Source organism: Bufo gargarizans, chromosome 4, assembly GCF_014858855.1.
Source record: "Bufo gargarizans isolate SCDJY-AF-19 chromosome 4, ASM1485885v1, whole genome shotgun sequence".
Taxonomy (NCBI): Eukaryota; Metazoa; Chordata; class Amphibia; order Anura; family Bufonidae; genus Bufo; species Bufo gargarizans.
The window spans coordinates 466,438,138-466,453,623 of record NC_058083.1 but is presented as its reverse complement, the minus strand read 5'-3'; the positions used below and the strand labels follow the sequence as shown (position 1 = coordinate 466,453,623).

The 15,486-nt window shown below is 46.5% G+C and overlaps 1 protein-coding gene across 1 annotated transcript in view; it reads left to right on the top strand.

Annotated features, from left to right (window-relative positions):
* The window catches only part of TASP1 (taspase 1), a 170,409-nt gene that overhangs the window by 32,219 nt on the left and 122,704 nt on the right, over nt 1–15,486 (top strand). The window contains exons 5-7 of the mRNA XM_044289495.1: nt 2,918–2,986; nt 11,233–11,353; nt 12,766–12,850. Coding sequence (XP_044145430.1) covers nt 2,918–2,986; nt 11,233–11,353; nt 12,766–12,850 — 275 coding nt within the window. The remainder of the gene's footprint in view (nt 1–2,917; nt 2,987–11,232; nt 11,354–12,765; nt 12,851–15,486) is intronic.

Below are 15,486 nucleotides of genomic sequence, written 5' to 3'. Positions count from 1 at the left end.
ATATCACTGAGGCATACATTCTCAGTGAGACGTACCGACCATCTACGATTCTCCCCTCTGGGCTACTACACCAGTTATTACTTGAGTTGCCCTCCTTTGAACCTTCTCCAGCTCCTCTATGTCCGTCTTGTCCATTGTACACACTCAAGTCCTCCATCCCATACTGATCTTATCAGTAGTACCTTCTGTTGAAGCTGCTAAGAACTGGATGAATTCATGGGCACTCAATGTGAACAAAGCCCTCTTGTCAGGTGCAGTGGAGGTGCATGGGGAGATTTACTAATTTCATATTCCCTGCATGCTTCCTAAAGGGTCACTGTGGGAACTGGTTGCCCAAAATGAACGTTCTCTTAAAGAGTTTCTAAGAAACTGGAGGATATCAGCCTAGGTGGTCCACACGGTTCTTGTTTGTGGCAATTGTTCATTTTTTTCCCTATAGTTTCTGTTTTTACCTACATGCAATTGTTACATTAGTTTGCCCTGTCTTTTGGCCTTTTCACGTGGCAGCAGAGGAAATAAGGTTGTCATGTGTAGAAGAACGCATTCTTTTTTCCATATGTGTATGTAATTCACTTACTCTTTTGTAATTCGGATTGCACGCACATGCCAATGTGTTACACACCAGAAAGGTATGTGCTTCCACCTCGGAGAGGAACCAGCCTTTCCCTTCATCGGCCGGGGCCACTTTCTGCTGGATTCCTCCTCTGACAGCAGCATCTTTATTACATAACTTGTATTTTCATTAGATCCGTACTTGGCTCAGGACAAAAATGCATCCTTTGACTTGAGCTGAATACCTAAAGCACATGGTCAAAAAAAATGTAATTTTAGGGGAGATGATTACTGCTGGCGTGTGTCTGAGCGGGGCAGTGTCTGACTTTCTCCCTTGTTTGAGAAGCCAGCTAAAATGTAAGCTTGGCAAACGAGGAGACAGATATGGCACCGGAGACGTTCTGGAGAATATTTATATGGATCTGGGGAAGGATTTTGTAATGAGTAATGGCTTTTTACCAGACTGACCGTCCTTTTTTGTTAAGGCAATATTTCCTGTTCCTGCTCTACAAATGTGTGAGGAGCTTGACCTTCGCGCAGTGGCACGCTAAACCCACATCCTTACCAATTTTGCGATAACTGAGAGATGAATCACGGCTCTCAAAATACAGACGTTAACATGCCAGACGTGCATTACTCTCGTCATGCATGCAAACTCGGCTCGTCCAAATGTTTCCCAAATGTGATATTTTTATTCCGGAAAAACGAGTTTATGCTTTTTGTGACTGTTTGATCCCTATAGATATTCTGGGTAGGCTGCTAAAGGAAAATTCCACCCCAGACATGGTTTTACACTGATGCCAACAGCCTCTTAATCTGTTTTTTATTTTCAGGTTGTAGTTTTTCTTTTCATTAGATTTTCTGTATATCATTATGGGGCCAGCCACTTTGTGCCTGGAGATGATTTATTAAAAGGGCATCTGTCAGCAGATTTGTACCTGCTGAATGTGCATTTGGCAGCTAAAGGCATCTGTGTTGGCCCCATTTTCATATATGCCCGCATTGCTGAAAAAAAAATACAATTATTATATGCCAATAAGCCTCTAGGAGCAATGGGGGCGTTGCCATTACACCTAGAGGCTTAGCTCTCTCTGAAGGTGCTGCATCCTCTCCACTTTGATTGACAGGGCCAGGCAGTGAAATAGTCATCACGGTTCTTGGCCTCTAAGCCTGGATTCAATGAATAGAATGCAAGCTAGGATAAATCTCGTCCTACAAAACTATATATATGAATCTGCTTAGCCTGCTGTGTAACATGCTACCTTTAGATGGCACTGGGTGTCATCCTGTTGTCTGCCTACATCTTTATAACAAATGTGTTACCTGTCATTGTAATCCTGCCTGCAATAATAAGATGACTGCTGAGAAGTGTTCTTTACAGAACTGGAAGAGTCAGTCTATTATGAGGCTCGTGGCCGGAGTTAAAACTGCAGAAACAATTCTTGTAGCGCTGTTCTTCTGGCAAATAAGAGGAAACTATGAATCCTAAAAATGGCGTAACCTAGACCCGGCTGTCTAGTCCTACACCAGATTTATCAAAGGGGCTCAGGCTGGAAGAAAAATTTGGTGCAGAGATAGACATTTTTGTCTGACTCTATACAAGTGATTGGTTGGCTTACTTTGCAACAGATTTAACACCAGAATTCAGGACAATTTTGGTGCAAAATTGGGCATCATAGGATCCGCCCCCTTTTCAACAAAGCTCTGCCCCTTTCCGCTAAGCCCTACTCACTTGTCGAGCATTAGTACATTTGGGTTTGTTTTCTAATTCTACAAGTGAAACTAGAGGCAGAGAGTGATACATTAGGTGCTTATAATATAGCTCTATGCATGAGCCTGTTATATTTTGTGCTACAGTTTGTTAGGCCGGAAATGCCTTATTCTTGGCTTCAGATCAGTTTTTTTGAAGGATGATTTTGCAGGGGATTGCTTTTGGGCTTTTACTATTAATGACCTATACTTGGGTCCGACACCCGGCATCCCCGCCGATCAGGTGTATGAAGGGAATGCATGCGCAGTGTATGTGCCGTCTCCCTTCTCTCTTCCTGCTCGCCATAGACGTAGCATGCGTGCACTGTGCTCTCCTTCCTTTTATAAAGCTGATCGGCAGGGATGCCGGGTGTCGGACCCCTGCCGATCTAATAGGTCATCGATATTAAAAGCCCGGAGAGCCCCTTTAAGGATGTCCATTTTCTACTGCCTTTCGCAAGTTAAACAAATTCATTTTACTTGTAAAATAGAAACCCCTGTCGATCTGCTACATGCATCGAATGGATACTCCCATAATTCACCATACTGTATATGTTGACAAATTGCATTTTCTTTTTTGTCATACTCATATGTAACATTTGCTCTTCATGTACAGGCAATTGAAAAGCTGCAAGCTGGTGATCTTGCCACAGATGCAGTTACTGCAGCTCTGGTGGAGTTGGAGGTATGTGTGATTACATACTATATAATACTATATTTAATATATAGTACAATACTTGTTAACGTACAGTACATGCGGTTATGAACAGTAGATGCGACTATGTAGCGTACTGTACATGCGACTATTAACCGTATAGTACATATGACTATGTACTATCCAGCTGTTCCACCCAAAAAATATGAAAAGCTTTACAACAAGGTTTACAACAGGACTAATGATTTTAGGAACATACATATTTATTGACATAGTTGTTCTATCACAAGACAGTTGGGATATTCCATAATGGGGTGAAATTAGAAGAAAAATGCTATTCTCCCACAGTTCTATGCATTTCGTTTTAATTAATTTTTTTGGGAGATCAAGCAACAAATATTTTTTGTGTTTTACTCTTTTCACTTTAAGTCCTCCTAGGAACATGAAATCAACTGAATGCTTTTCCCATAGACTGCAATGAATTACCATTGCAGTCAATGGGAGATTCACTATTTTCCTATTGATCCTTGCCACAGGCAGGGCTCTATAGAAACATTGCTGTGGCCCGAGGTTGTCAGAGCAATTGTTGTTAATTTGTTTCTCAAGTTATTTTTCCGCAGCTAAGAAAGTGCTGGAGTACATCACATGAAAAAGTACAGGAAAGCTGGGTTTCCTTAGTCTTTTGCAGCATTTTTTTGTCATACAGTTGCAGCTAGGAATATGCCCATATCCTCCACCAGTTGTTGGGGTTTGTTTTTGGGGGGTATTGTTGGCAATGATAATTCACAGGTTTAAAATGGAACTATAATTTCAGTAAACTTTTGATAGGTCATAGGGACATAACAAACGTTTAGATTGTGATCTCTAGAACAAGGGGAGAGAAGCACTTAGAGCACTCTCTTTTCTGGCTGAAAAAAATGGGAACAAGACTGGTTCATAGACTTTCTGTTGAGTCCATCTTGCTTCCTGTCCGGCAGAGACGGGAGAGAACACGCTTTTCTTGCCCATAATTATTGGGGGACACAGGAACCGTGGGTATAGCTATGTCCTCTAGGAGGTGTTGACACTAGTAAAAGCTGTAGGGGTGCACCGAAATTTCGGCGGCCGAAAATGCACCTAATCTGTTTCTGCCGATATTTTTACATATCGGCCCGAAATAGCGGGGAGGGACTGGGAGGAGAAGCTGGGGGCCGGTGCGTTCACTGTGCTCCGGCCCCCCAGCTCCAGTAGTTATAAAAAGTGTGCAATTAATACGGATTCTATTCATGAGGCCCCCCCTCTGCAGTATTACATTCAATACAGCCACATCCTACTCACAGGGCTGTGCTGGCCGGCCGGGCAGACGAGCGGCAGCGTCACGACTGACGTCACATGCCTGCGCCGCCTCCTTCATTCAGAAAGTAGGCCGGGCACATGACGTCAGTTGTGACGCTGCCGCTCCTCTGCCCGGCCGGCCAGCCTTAAGATGACAGCCCTGTGAGTAGGATGTGGCTGTATTGAATGTAATACTGCAGAGGGGGCCTCATGAATAGAATGCTTATTAATTGTACAACATTTTATAACTACTGGAGCTGGGGGCCGGAGCACAGTGAACGCACCGGCCCCCAGCTCCTCCTCCCAGTCCCTCCCCGCTATTTTCTATTAATTGTACAATTGGGGAGGGCTGTGGATGGCACTGTTATGGGGTGGGGGTCTGTGGATGGCACTGTTATGGGGTGGGTGGGGGTCTGTGGATGGCACTGTTATGAGGTGGGGGGGTCTGTGGATGGCACTGTTATGGGGTGGGTGGGGGTCTGTGGATGGCACTGTTATGAGGTGGGGGGTGTCTGTGGATGGCACTGTTATGGGGTGGGGGGTCTTTTAAAAGTATTTGGGCAAAAAGGCAGTTTCGGTTTCGGTCAAGGGGTATCCTGAATTTTCAGTTTCGGACCAGAATTTTCATTTCGGTGCACCCCTAAAAAGCTGTTAGCTCCTCCCATGGCAGCTATACCCCCTCCAGCCTGGAGAGAGAGCTTCAGTTTTTTCTAGTGTCAGTAGGGGGCAAGACCTCCTGAAGATTTTTTATTTTAGTTTTTCCTTCTTTTTCAGGTGGTCAACATTGGTCGCCTAGCCTCCCTGTTCTCCCGGGGGAGCACGCCAGCGTTGGCCCGCCATGCTTCCTCCTCCCCCACAAGAAGAGAAGGTGGACCAGGGCAGCCTCGCTCCCCTGCATCCCTCTAGCAGAAGGGTCACCCATCCAAATCCCTCTCCCTACGGTGCCAGTAGCTGAAGGGGTGACCCTGCTGGAGAAGAGGAAGGGTGGAGATAAGATGGCGGCAGGACAGATAAGTGATGCCTGCTCCCGGCCTTCAACCCCCCCCGAAAAGAGCCACTCTCTGGTCTCCTGTGTGACTCGACCGGCGGGGGGTTTAACGCGATAGACATTGCCACTATAAGGTAGCAGAGATTTGGGCTGGGAGGGGGCGGGGCTACCGGGTGCTCAGTCCAGGCATGACTGCAGACTTCATGAGAAAGCAGCACGAGCTCCCGCTTACAGGACGGACGGCGCTCCACAGGGCAGCCTGTGGGCGGAGTGCCGTCACACATCGATGCAGCCATATAAGCACGCTGTGGGGGTTACAGTTCGGCGCGCGCACCGTCGCAGAGAGGCTGAACGGGAGATTGCGGGACCTGAGGTGGCGGGGCTTCGCTCCTGGCTGTGGTAGGAACTGTTGTCTCCTCTCTGCAGGTCCCTGTCCCCCTTCCAGCCTCAGGTGTGTCCTTTCCTGGATTTCCATCATGTCTGACCCCACGGGTGCTCATCCTAAGCTGCCCATAGCTGTCCATTATGCCTCCATATGTCAGGCAAAATTCCCTTGTGGGCAAGCAGATTCTGTCTGCGCTGCTTGTCAGGCGCCCAGGCAGAGGGCCCCCCTTCAGCCTGTACTGGCCCCTCCCACCTTGACAGCATCCCTCTAGTGGATCCGTCAGCGCACGGCAATCACAAAAGCATCCCAGAGTAGACAACGTTTCTTCCTCTGATGCATCTCCCTCTCCACCCCGTGTACGATCTCACTCAGGTTTTTCTTCTCCTGGGGACGTGCCATCCGAAGGAGAGGTAGAGAATTCTGATTTGGACATGGATACGGAGCAGCCTTCCAAGTTGGCCTCCATTGTAGATGGCCTCATTGCTGCCATCTGTGACACCTTCCAGGTGCAGGATGATCCCCCCCACTGACCAACAGGGGGTATCCTTTTTCCATCCAAAACAGGCCTCGAAGGTGTTTCCTCGCCATAAGGATTTTTCGGCGGTGGTTTCTAAGGCTTGGGATCACCCAGACGTGTTTTTCCACCACAAAAAAGCTGGATGTTCTATATCCTTTTCCTAACTGATTGTGTGTCCACGTGGGCATCCCCTTCTAAGGTCGACCCACCAGTGGCACGTCTTGCCAAAAATACGGCTATTCCTGTGGCCGATGGATCCTCCCTTGAGACCTCTGAAGACCGTCGGATGGAATCCTTGACGAAGTCCCTCTTTGCTGCTTCAGGGTCAGCCCTTAGGCCCGTGTTCGCCTCCGCGTGGGTGGCAAAGGCAATCTCTGAGTGGGGCAGCCAGCCTTGACCAGGACTTAGTATCGGAGGTCCCTGCTCAGGATCTTTGATCCTTGGCACAGCTGATAACCCAGGCGGGGAAGTTCCTCTGTGAAGCGTCCTTGGACACAAGCGCCCTCATTGCATGCTCTTCAGCTCTTGCAGTCACCTTACGCCGCGAGCTCTGGCTGAAGGTGTGGGCTGCGGACGCGACTTCTAAGCGTTCTCTAACCGGGCTTCCCTTCGCCGGCGCCCCCTCTCTTTGGTACACGGCTGGACGCCCATCTCCCACAACTAGAGCGAAGCATGCCTCTCACACTAGGTCAGGTTCCTCACGTGGTAGACTCGGGCCGCTCGACCTTCTCCTCTTCCAGGACATCTGGCGGGCCCACGTCTCCGACGCTTGGTCACTCTAGATTGTATCCTCAGGATACGCGATCGAGTTTTCGGGCCCTCCCCCCCAGTCAGGTTTTTTCCATCCCGTCCTCCACGGGACCCCGAGCGGGCGGCCACCTTCTCCCAGGCCATTCAGTCCCTCCTGGACCGAGGAGTCATCTCTCCTGTTCCCCCGGCAGAGAGGTTCAAGGGGTTCTACTCAAACCTTTTTGTGGTCCCCAAAAAGGATGGCTCAATCCTGGACCTCAAACTACTGAACCGGTTCCTCTGTCTCCAGCGGTTTCGGATGGAGTCCCTTCATTCCGTAATTGCTTCTCTGGAACGTGGGGGAATTCCTTTCGGCCGTGGATATCCAGGATGCATACCTCCACGTCCCCATCGCGCAGAGTCGTCAGCGCTTCCTGAGGTTTGCAATTGGAGACTATCATTACCAGTTTGTCGCCTCTGCATGAGGACGTTAGGGGAGATGGTGGCCTGTTTCGAGGCGATAACCTTTGCCCAGTTCCACACTCGCACGTTCCAGAGAGCTATTCTGTCCTCTTGGAACAAATCGTCAGAGAGTCTAGACTATCCTATCCGCTTCTCTCCTCAAGTGAGGTCATCCCTTTGTTGCTGGCTGTCTGTTCCAGTTCTGGGAAGGTCCTCCCAGGACAGTCCAAGGCACATGGTCTCGGTCGGAGTCCAAGCTTCCGATCAATGTCCTGGAACTCAGGGCAATTCTTTTATCCCCTCAACACTGGACCCACCTCCTGAAGGGTCGCCCGGTCAGAGTCCAGTCGGACAATGCCACGGCGGTGGCGTACATCATCCACCAGGGGGAACACGCAGTTTCAACATGATGCAGGAATCTGCCAAGATCTTACGGTGGGCGGAGGCCCACGTACCGGAAATTTCAGCAATCTACATCCCGGATTTGGAGAACTGGACTGCGGACTTCCTCAGCAGGACGACAATAGATCCGGGCGAGTGGTCCCTCCACCCGGAGGTATTCGAGGCAATCTGTCTGACGTGGACTTGATGGCCTCAATCGGAAGCCCTTGGTCACTACCACTCAGAGACAACCTTCTTTCGCAGGGACCAGTCTTCCATCAGCATTTAAGGTCTCTTCGTTTGACGGCGTGGCCATTGAAACCGCCATTCTATTGCGAAGAGGTTTTTCGGCGGATGTCATCCACACTATTATTCAGGCCAGGAAGCCTGCATCGTCCAGGATCTATTACAGGACCTGGAGGTCCTTCCTGGGTTTCTGTGAAAGCCGAAACATTCCTCCACTTGGTATTTCTCTCCCCACGGTCCTGTCCTTTCTTCAATCGGGGTTGGACCTTGGTCTGGCCCTTAGTTCTTTGAAGGGTCAGGTGTCGGCGCTTTCCATTGTTTTCCAGCTCCCTCTGGCACCCCTGGGGTCTGTAAGGACCTTTATTCAGGGACTGGAACATATGATTTCTCCGTACCGTCCTCCTTTGCCGCCTTGGGATCTGAATTTAGTCCTCTCAGCGCTCCAGGCTTCCCCTTTTGAGCCCTTGCGGGAGACTCCTGTCATGGAAGGTAGTTTTCCTTGTAGCTATCACTTCCATCAGGTGGATGTCTGTGTTGGCGGTGTTTTCTTGCAGAGAACCCTTCCTGGTTATTCATAAGGATAAAGCTGTTCTCCGGGCCGTTCCTTCTTTTCTTCCGAAGGTGCTCATTGACTTCCATATCAACGAGGAAATTGTCCTTCCCTCACTGTTTCCCTCTCCTTCACACCCTAAGGAAAAGTAATTACACCATTTGGATGTTGTCAGAGCTCTGAAGGTCTATTTAGCAGCCTCCGGTCCCTTCCGCCGTACGGACTCCTTTTGTCATTGCGGAGGGTCCTCGCAAGGGATTGGTGGCCTCCAAGGTGGCAATCGCACGTTGGATACGGGCTGCAATTGCCGAGGCTTACCGCGCCCGGGGCAGTGTTCCGCCCTTAGGTGTCACGGCTCACTCCACCAGAGCGGTGGGCGCATCTTGGGCTCGGAGGAATCTCGCTTCGGCTGCACAGTTTTGTGTAAGGTGGCTACTTGGTTCTCCCTACACACATTCACAAAATTTTACCAGGTCCATACTTATGCATCGGCGGATGCTGCCTGGGGCCGCATGGTCTTGCAGGCGGCAGTTTCTTAGATGCCTGCCGGGACGCTTGCTTCCATGGGTCTGTGGTTTTTTCCCTCCCTGTGGACTGCTTTTAGACGTCCCACGGTTCCTGTGTCCCCCAATGAATATGGGCTTGAAAATGAGATTTTTGTAAAACTTGCCAGTAAAATCTTTCTCGCTCTTCATTGGGGGACACGGCACCAACTCAGTATTGTTGTTCGACCACAGTTGTGGCAGTTGCTGGTTAGAACCCTGTTGGTCCTTTGGCATGGTTGGTGTTCCACGTTTTTTCTTTGATTGGCATTCTTCTCCTACTGATTGTGCATAAAACTGAAGCTCTCTCTCCAGGCTGGAGGGCGTATAGCTGCCAGGGGAGGAGCTAACAGCTTTTACTAGTGTCAACGCCTCCTAGAGGACATAGCTGTACCCACGGTTCCTGTGTCCCCCAATGAAGAGCGAGAGAGAGATTTTACTGGTAAGTTTTACGAAATTTTTCCCCTTTTTCTGGAGATTGGTGGGCATCTCAGGGCTCAGACCTATACTTATTTAAGCTTTTGATATGTTGCTATGACATCAAAAGTGTAGAAAGTACAGTACCAGTTTTTTGAGTTTTAGGGTTGCAGCAAACGTGCGAATTGCGATGCAAACCCTCTTGTTTCTTTGGCTGCCCTGCCTCACTGCAATTCTTGGGCACACAACAGGTATTGCACCCAAAAAAACACTGTGTAGCTGAACCCTAAAAGCCCTAACTGGCCTTTATTTAGTCCAACTTGACTTGTGTGGGCCCTTGTCCACGTATAAGATATGCAGTAAGGCAGAAAATAATTACCTGACAATCTGGGTATTGATTTCTTTACCAATACAAAAATTCAGTAAAGCACAGTGTCCCAATAAACTTCCCACTCCAGGCTTATATGACTTTCTTGTGTCTCTGGCCACAGTCTGCACTTGTGGTTTCACACACAGCATTTTTTTGTGTTTTTTTTTCCAGCGAAAGCCAGAAGTGTTTGGGAGGGAATGAGAAATATAAAGGAAGGACTAATACATTAACGTCCTGCAGGATCCACTTCTACCTTCGGCTCAAAAAAACAATTCCACCTTAGTAATGATGCAGTGCAGCAATGTCACCTGAGCTGAGTGAGGGTCAAGAAAAAAATGTGCACTGGAATTAGAGTGGATGGCAAGCCCACTTCCAACCTTTCCAGCACCCCAGAAAAGAAACTAAAAGCCCCTTTACACTGACAGGAGCAGGCAATTATTGGGAATAAACCATTTATTTCTGATAATTGCCTGCTTATTACACGAGGTGAAAGCCATATTTACATACAGCAATCACCTCCTCTATAGGGGCATGAGGGATTGCTGCTGCGATTGCTCGTCCCCATAGGGAATCATTGTTTTTAGGCATCAGATTGCTATTTAGACGGCGCAATTGCTACCCAGAAATTATGATTTAGGGTAGTTTCACACTAGCGTTTTTGTTTTCCGGTATTGAGTTCTGTCACAGTAGCTCAATACCTGAAAAAAACTGATCAGTTTTATCCTAATGCATGGAGAGCATTTCGTTCAGGATGCATCAGTTCGGTCCCTTTTTAAGTTTTTTTGAGACTGAGAAAATACTGCATCATGCTGCAATTTTATCTCCGGCCAAAAATACTGATCACTTTCCAGAATGCCAGATCCAGCATTAATTTACATTGAAGTGTATTAGTTCCGTATATGGCATTAAGTGTTCCTGCAAAATGGAATTGGCATGCGCAGACCTTTTTAAAAATGCAAAAAAAAAATATTATACCGGATCCGTTTTTCCGGATGACACTGGAGAGACGGATCCGCATCCAGATCCGTCTGTCAAATGCCATCAGTTTGCGTCTGGATCTGCGACGGAACTGCCTGCCGAAATCCTCTGCCGCAAGTGTGAAAGTACCCTTAGGTGACCACACCAGAGATGATTTCACCCGATAAATGCGCTTTGCTTGTTCATCGGGTGATCGCTGGCACCTTTACGAACGATTCTTCCTGATAATTGTCCCTCCCACTGGCCTGTGTAAATGAAACCCAGCTTTCCTAGCCCTTTTCATCTCCCTCACCTACCAGGGTTCGGTGTACACTCCCTTGAACACTTTCTCAGCTGTGGACTTACAGTGTAACTAAAAACACATGGATACAGCTTTCATATTTTTCCCCCTATTTAGGACTCCCCTTTCACAAATGCTGGAATGGGTTCAAATTTGAATCTACTGGGAGAAATCGAATGTGACGCCAGTATCATGGATGGAAAGTCTTTAAGTTTTGGAGCAGTGGGATCTTTGAGTGGTATGGTCCATGTTAATTATTTGCATCATCTTTGTGAAAGGTTCCAGATCTTCGTAAAGTAATTGGAATTAAGAGGCTTTCTGAATTTAAAGGGTGTTTGTCACCAGCGACTTCCCTATGTAACCAAAAACGTGTTGCTTACAAGATTACAATGGGGCACTTTGTTGATCCAAAACTTCACTGCAGAGGGAGTTTGTTTTTTAGAAAATTAGTCGTTTAGTACAATGATGATTGCACTCAAACTCTGCCCCTTTCACTGCCTTGCCCCTTCCTTTAGTCCTTAGATTGACAAGGCGTTAGGTACGTCATCTTGCCTGGTTCTGCATTCTCGTGCTTTCATATTCGTTCTCATATCAGCAAATGCGTATGACATCTGCTTATATGACAACGAATGAAAGGGCGCAGAATTGGATACAGCGCACCTTTGACATAAAGCAAAGATCTTGGAAACCTGGAGGAATAGAGAAAGTATATTGGGAAGTTATAAGTATAAGTATTCGTACTCCGATGAATATAGTATTTGTTAAAATTGTAATAAGGCTAGTTTTAAACTAGCGTTACAACCATCCGGCAGGCTGTTTTGGCAGAGGAGCGGTCTGCTAGGGTTCATCGTATTTGGCATAGCCAGGCCTAATTGACTGTAATGGGACCCAGTGGAGATCCAGTCCTGTTTCTGGCATTAGTGTCTGGATTCACCACAAATAAAAACTGGTGCTTGCAGTGGTTTTGTCCTGCCGAATCCCGATGCAAATGCCAAAAAAAGGCTGAATCCCCGCCATATCCCATTAGAGTCAATGGACTCCGGTGGGGAAAGGCAGTATCCGGCTATACCGGAAATGCTGAAATCCTGCAGGCTGTTGCTTTGCCGGAACAGCCTTCTGAATGGTTTTAATGCTAGTCTAAAACTAGACCAAAAAAGCACATTGTAAAGCATTCTAGACGAGCCACCTACAATGAATCTGATGGTGATTTATTTCAGATAGGTGTAATCTCCATCACACTTTTTTGTGTGTTTTATACACTTTGTGTAAACTTGATTTCACCCTGGGCTTTCTTGTTGAACAAGTTCCATGTTTGAGTTAGCTGGAAGCAGACGAAAGAGCAGAAAATTAAACCGTTCTCTTCTCCCAATGTGAATATTTGTTAAAAAATTTGTTGTTGCACAGGTTCATAGAGGCTGGAAGAGATGTGTATGATGTCACTGAGAATAATCAGGAAATGAAAGCGTGGCTGAACCTTAATCCTTAATAAAATTGAATTTATTTCATAGGCCCCATTTGAATTGGTTCACCTTTACTTTTGGCAACAGCCGTTTTGGTAACTAAATAAGAAAAGAAAGCTCAGTACAGCCAGTCTATTAGCGATTTACATGCACTAATTTTAATGTGTTATATTTTTTTTTTTACTTTTAGGAATAAAAAATCCGGTTCTGGCAGCAAACAAGTTACTATTTGAAGGACAAAAGGGAAAACTCTCTGCCGGCAGAATACCACCTTGGTAATTGCATGGCTGTGTTTCTGTGGTGGTTTTAAAGGGATATCTACTGCAAAGTAAATTTCCCTTGAGCATATTATGTTTTTCTGTCCACTAAACATAATAATAATCGGCTATTTTAGGAGTCCCTTAGATTACAATTAAAGATGTAACATTACTTATGAATTTCTGCTAAATCATTTAACTTGCTCCCCGACTTTCAGGTATCTGAAACGTTTACAAAAATGAAGATCACATACACACCTAGATGGTTTTTTGCAGCACTTTTTTTTTTTTTTTTAAATCAGATATTTTTTATTGAAAATTTTCAATTTTAAACACAGACAGAACACTGTCCCCCCCAGTCCCTCCCTCCGTCCCCCAACATAACCCCATGAGACAGGAGCAAATTAAAAATCTCTCACCATATGGTCTGACCCATCAGTACAATACAATAACTGCATGGATTACAATAGTTCAGATCAGTATAGCATACTCCAAGCAATATGACCCATTTTATACAAGATATCCTATCCAAGTTCCCATGTTATGTGCCTCCTTTATCCACGTGCACTCAGTTACTTAAACTACTCTGTCAATACCACCCTCCTTTTTATACTACTTCTCATCTCTCGCCATCCCTTTCTGCCCAACACTCATACCTCCCTCACTCAACCCTTTTGCAGCACTTTTGATTGATTTCAAACAATCAAGTTACAGCTGTAGTCCAAAGCAGTAAGGTTGCGTTAACATCTCCAGTAAATGGATATGGCAGGCTGTTCCAGCAGAGAACTGGATACAGCACTGCCGAATACTGATATATGAATATATACCGTATTTTTCCACTTTATAAGAAGCAGCCGATGATAAGACACACCCCAGATTTTAGAGGAAAATGATAAAAAAAAAAATTTTTCTTTAGACTTCATATCAGACCGTCTGTGAAGGTTCTCATTTATCCAGAACACCCCCACATAAATATCAGGACATCACATCAGACCACAGAACAGACCCTCTTTCTTTCTTTCTTTTTTTTTTACAGACCCCATCAGACCTCTGAACAACCCTTCTTTTTCAGAGCCCATCAGACCTCAGATCAGCCCTTTTCTTTTAGATTCCCATTAGACCTTAGATCAGCCATTTTCTTTTAGACCCCCATCAGCCCTTTTATTTCAGACCCCCATCAGACCTCAGATCAGCCCTTTTCTTTTAGACCCCCATCAGTCCTCAGATCAGCCCTGTTCTTTCAGACCCCCATCACACCTCAGGTCAGCCCTTTTCCTTCAGACCCCCATCAGACAAAAAAAAAAAAAAACTTCTTACCTCTCCTGCGCTGCGGCTCCGCTCCGGCGGTCTCTTTAGAAGTCATGCTCCCCTGTCTTCTCTGGCCCACACTGCACTGTCACCTGCGCGCACTACGTCCTGACGCTGTACGGGGCCAGGACAGTGCAGCGCCGGCCCCAGCAAGAAAACCAGGGAGGGTGAGTATCGGAAGCACTTCTTCCTGGCACCTAATGCATACTAGTGAGCGCTTCCATAATGGAGCACTCACTAGTATTTGCTTTAAAAGACCCCCCGCCCTTTTCCGAGCGAAAAAACGGTATATATTTATAGATATAGATATATCATTTCCATGGCAACAGACTACTAACCTTGTGTAGTCTAATCCTGCAGTCATGATATCTTCTATTTGTTCCCCACTGTTTACTGACAAGTGTAGCAAGGGGGAGGCAGACGGATCGGAACATGACTTGAAAATCGGACTACACAGAATTAGTTTGTAGTCTAAGAGACACAGTTTTGGATTGCTATAGACTGGAAACGAAAGGATGTTTTTATTGAGACTGTTTTGAATTTAGTGTTCAGACACATTGGAACAATAACAAAAATTTGGCTGTGAATGATGTTTAATAGTTTCCTTTGCATTTCCAAATTCTGATTTATTTATCATTGTGTTTGACTGTTTCGAGTGTTGCTTTTAACCTCCTCCCGACCGCCTAATGCAGGAATGCGTCCTGCGGGCGGCCGGGTTATTCCTTCTGGACGCATTGATGCGTCATCTTGCGAGAGCCGAGAGTTCGCGTAAACGCGTGCATGCTGAGAAGTTGATCTACAGCCTGCCAGCAGCGATCATTGGCTGGCAGGCTGTAGATGCGATTTTTTTATTTTATTTTTTTAACTCCAAAAAGGTATATTAGACACTGTTTTGTTAACAGCGTCTAATATACCTGCTACCTGGTCCTGTGGTGGTCCCTTTTGCTTGGATTGACCACCAGAGGACACAGGCAGCTCTGTAATAAGTAGGACCAAGAACCACACTACACTACACCCCCCCCCTCACTTATTAACCCCTGATCACCCCATATAGACTCCCTGATCACCCCCCTGTTATTGATCACCCCTCTGTAAGGCTCCATTCAGACGTCCGTATGTGTTTTGCGGATCCGCAAAACACGGACACCGGCAATGTGCTTTCCACATTTTGCGGATCTGCACATTGCCAGAACTATATAGAAAATGCCTTTTCTTGTCCGCAATTGCTCTTCTATAGGCTCTACAAAAAACGCAGTGTTCGCCCGATCAGGCCTGATCTTGTGTGCACACTTGTGTTCAGTCCGCCCCACCGCAGTGACAGAAATATTATTTTTTCTGATAACTGC